This window comes from Physeter macrocephalus, chromosome 14, assembly GCF_002837175.3.
Source record: "Physeter macrocephalus isolate SW-GA chromosome 14, ASM283717v5, whole genome shotgun sequence".
Classification (NCBI taxonomy): Eukaryota; Metazoa; Chordata; class Mammalia; order Artiodactyla; family Physeteridae; genus Physeter; species Physeter macrocephalus.
Genome location: NC_041227.1, coordinates 42,432,577 through 42,436,584, shown reverse-complemented (window position 1 = coordinate 42,436,584; position 4,008 = coordinate 42,432,577). Strand labels below are relative to the sequence as shown.

At 60.1% G+C, this 4,008-nt stretch overlaps 1 protein-coding gene across 1 annotated transcript; it reads right to left on the bottom strand.

The window, feature by feature from the left end:
• Positions 1-705: 705 nt before the first annotated feature.
• On the bottom strand, positions 706-3,647 carry FOXA2 (forkhead box A2). Its single transcript, XM_024123628.1, has 2 exons — positions 3,561-3,647; positions 706-2,544 (listed from the first exon to the last, which is right to left on the bottom strand). The coding sequence occupies exons 1-2, from the start codon at positions 3,645-3,647 to the stop codon at positions 1,240-1,242; spliced, it is 1,392 nt and encodes a 463-aa protein (XP_023979396.1). The 3' UTR covers positions 706-1,239.
• Positions 3,648-4,008: the final 361 nt, after the last annotated feature.

Genomic DNA, 4,008 nt, shown 5'->3' with positions numbered 1-4,008 from the left:
CCAGCTGGAAAATACAGATAGGATGTGTGGTTTTCTCCAGGCTTCGGAGATAAACCTGCATCATCCGCGCAATCTGCAGAATGGTTCACCTGGGATCTGTGAGTTTCACTGTGTGTAAAGTTAAACCCAAAATCCAAAGAAGTAACCTTGAACAATGTTGAGTTCCATTAACGATGTCCTTGCTGAAGTGTTTAGGGGGAAGTGTACTGAAGTCTGAAATTTACTTTGAAATGCATCTAGGAAAATAAGATAAGTGGACCCGACGGAGGTGTGGATAGATGGACAGATATGCTGTATAACAAGTACAGTGAAATGAGAAATGAAGGATCTGGGCAATGGGTATGTGTCTGTTTACTGTAAAATTCATTCAACTTTACTTTGTCTGAAAATGTTAATAATAAATAGTTGATAAAACAGCAACTACCTCCCCCAGAATAAAATAAAACCTGCAACCAGCCAGGATCTCCCTCCCTCCATTTTAAAATAATTCCCAGGTCTGTTTATATTTTAAATCAGGCAAAGGAAAAAAAATCTTGAAGATTCAAAGCAAAAAACTGGCAATAACACTTTAATATAGATTTGTGGAACTCTGGCCCTTGTAGTCAGAACACACATTTATAAGGCATAAATAAAACACACGGAAACCATAAATTAATCAGACTCGAGACCTGAATTTCACCGTATCAAGAATGGGAATGCTTTTTTTTTTCTTGATCATTTACAACAGACCCTTACATCATTTTTTTCTCTCTTTTAAACAATAGTACAACTCTGTTTTCTGTTAAAACTACAGTTTTACACTGAGTCACTCACAAAAGTTTGTGTTTTTTTCTTTTTTGTTTTGTTTTTGTTTTTTGTTGTTTTTTTGTTTTTTTAAATAAAGTAAGACTTCCCTGCAATGACAGCAACGGAGAGAAACCACAACAACAACAAGTCAGAATTCGCAGGTGCTTAAAGAAGCAGGCGTCTACACAGTAGTGGAAACTGAGGCTTTCCTTCTTCTCTTTTTTTGACTGTTTATCTTTTTTTCCTTTTCCCTCCTTATATATCATGATAGACATCCGTGTGGCCCATGTGAGGGAGGGAAGGGCTGCAGAGGGTGGGGGAGACCTCTGTTCACGGGGCGGGGGGTGATGGGTCCTTCTCCCTCGCATCTTTCCAGCACCCCTTTCTCAGAGTCTCTACCCCATTTCCTGTCTCTCCCGTCTGGGTCCAGGCTAGCCAGGTCACGCCGTCTTCTTAAGAGGAGTTCATAATGGGCCTGGAGTACACTCCCTGGTAGTAGGAGGTGTCTGGGGCCAGGGTCGAGGCGTCCAGGCCCGCTTTGTTCGTGACCGGGCCCATGGCCAGGCTGCCCGGCATGGGGGACCCGTAGCCGGGGTAGTGCATCACCTGTTCGTAGGCCTTGAGGTCCATTTTGTGGGGCTGGTGGTGGTGGTGGCTGTGGTGGTGCTGCTGCTCCGAGGACATGAGGTTGTTGATGGAGAAGGGGTGGTTGAAGGCGTAGTGGTGCTCCGGCTTCAGCTGGGCCTCGGGCGGCAGGCCCGGGTGATGCGGCGGGCCCAGCAGGTGCGCCGCGGCCTGCTGCTGCTGCCCTGGCGACGGCGCCGGCTCCGCGGGGCTCAACGCCGCGGCCGGCGTCCCCTTCAGCTCCCCGAGGCCGCCTCGCTTGTGCTCCTGGCACGGGGAGGCGCTCGAGTGGGGCGATTCGGTGCCCGCCGGAGTCTCGGAGACCGGCCCGGCGGCCTCCCCGAGCTGAGCCTGCGAGGCCTGGGCCCCGGCGGCCGCCTTCTTACCGCCCCCCGCGGCGCCCGCGGCCTCCTTCAGGGCCAGCTGCTTCTCGCACTTGAAGCGCTTCTGGCGGCGCAGGTAGCAGCCGTTCTCGAACATGTTGCCCGAGTCGGGGTGCAGGGTCCAGAAGGAGCCCTTGCCGGGCTTGTCGGGCGAGCGGGGCACCTTGAGGAAGCAGTCGTTGAAGGACAGCGAGTGGCGAATGGAGTTCTGCCAGCGCTGCTGGTTCTGCCGGTAGAAGGGGAAGAGGTCCATGATCCACTGGTAGATCTCGCTCAGCGTCAGCATCTTGTTGGGGCTCTGCTGAATGGCCATGGTGATGAGCGAAATGTACGAGTAGGGCGGCTTGGCGTGCGTGTAGCTGCGCCGGTACGTCTTGGGGTCGCGCGCGCGGCTCAGGCCCGCCTGCCCGTACATGGGGCTCATGGAGTTCATGTTCGCGTAGGGTGCCAGGCCGCCCATGGCCCCGGCCGCCTGCCCCCCGAGCGGGCTCAGGCTCGGGCTCAGGTGAGGCCCCATGCCAGCCACGCCGGCCGACCCGGCCGAGCCGCCCATGCCGGCCATGGCTCCCGCCCCGGGGGACATGCCAGCCAGGGACGGGCTCATGCCCGCGCCCACGTACGACGACATGTTCATGGAGCCGGCGCTCATGTTGCCCGAGCCGCTGCCCATGGCGGCCGCCGACATGCTCATGTACGTGTTCATGCCGTTCATCCCCAGGCCGGCGTTCATGTTGCTCACCGAGGAGTAGCCCTGAGGACAGAGCCCGGAGGGAGGCGCACAGCGTTAGCACCGCGGCAGAAGCGCGCCCGGCCTGACCCCCCGCCCACCGGGCCAGCCCAGGCCCCCGCCTCCAGGGAGGCCTCCGGGGAGTCCTGCCCTCGCCCGGCCCCGGCCCCGCGTCCGTTTCACCCGGAGCGCGCCGCGATCGCCCTCGGGGAGGTGGCGCGGGGGCCGCCGCTCTGCGCCCGAGGCCGCCTCCTCGCCCTCCTGCGCCTCGCTCAGACTCTAAAGCAGAGGTCCTCGGGAGCGCCCCAAGCCAGGCATCCCAAATGCATCTCCCCTCCGCAGACCCTCCCCGACTCTCACGCCAGCATACCGAGCAGGCGCCGCGGGCCCGGACGCCACCTCCGGCCCTGGCCAGCGACCTGTGCGACAAGGCGCAGGGCGCCCGGCGGCCTCCCGCGGAGACGATCCCAGGGTCCTCGCCATTCAGCCTTCCTCCCGGGACCCCATTCTGGGCCCCAGGGGAACCGAAACGCGGTGTCTGCGCGCAGTCTGGGGCCAGCCAGAGGCATTGAGTGGAGGGACAGGGAGGGGACCACGGACAGAACTACACGCGGCTGGGCTCTGCAGCCACAAACTTTCTTTCTCTTTGTCGCCTAGTCCTGGACCGTTTTTCTCTACCTCAGCCCCCAACTCCTGCCCACCTTCTCCACTCCAGCTCCCCACCCCCTCGCCGGCCGACCTCCCACCCCTCCCCAGCCGCGCGCTGCCAAACACAACTCTGTTAGGATAGTGCGTGGCTCGGCCACGAAGAGGATTTGGAGGCGCCGCAAGTCAATATTTGATCACAAAGTTAATATTATCTCAAGGCTAACAGTGTGTCGTATAAAAAAGAGACCCATCTGAGTCGAAGGAGGGTGGAAAAGGCGGCTGCCCGGAGCGCCTGGGGTGGGGGCCGGGGGCCGGCCGGGGAAGCGGTCCAGAGGTTGGGGCTGAGAGCGGACGCCGCCACCCCGCTTCCCCCGGCAAAGGCGAGTGCCTACCTCGGGCTCGGCATAGTAGCTGCTCCAGTCGGACGGCTCGTGCCCTTCCATCTTCACTGCTCCCAGCATACTGGAAGCCGAGTGCATGGCAGTTTAAAATTTAACAGCCCCAGCAAACGACCGGCAATCACCCCCCCACCCCCACCCTCCTTTCTAAAAAAAAGTCAGCCAAGGCACCGTCCCCTCCCTCCCTCTCGCGCTCCCTCTCTCTCGGCTCCACTCCCTCTCTCTCTCGGCCGGCCGGAGGCAGTGGTTGGAAGTGGGCGGGAGGGGTGAGTCGCGGGAGGAGGGGGCCGAGGGTGGGAGGAGGCCCGGAGCCGATCCCCGCTGCCGGAGGGCCCGCCGCCCGCCGCCGCCGCCGCCGCCGCGCTCGCGGGCTGCCCGGTGGAGGCCGAGGCTGGCAGTGCCGAGCTGCCGGGAGGCGGCGGGAAGCGCGCGGCGCGGGGGC

Bases quoted from the DNA above. Each gene is read 5' to 3' on its own strand.
- FOXA2 (XM_024123628.1), bottom strand. From the start codon at position 3,647: ATGCACTCGGCTTCCAGTATGCTGGGAGCAGTGAAGATGGAAGGGCAC. The intron at 2,545-3,560 runs GTAGGCACTCGC...CTCTGTCCTCAG, and splicing joins GCTACTATGCCGAGCCCGAG to GGCTACTCCTCGGTGAGCAA.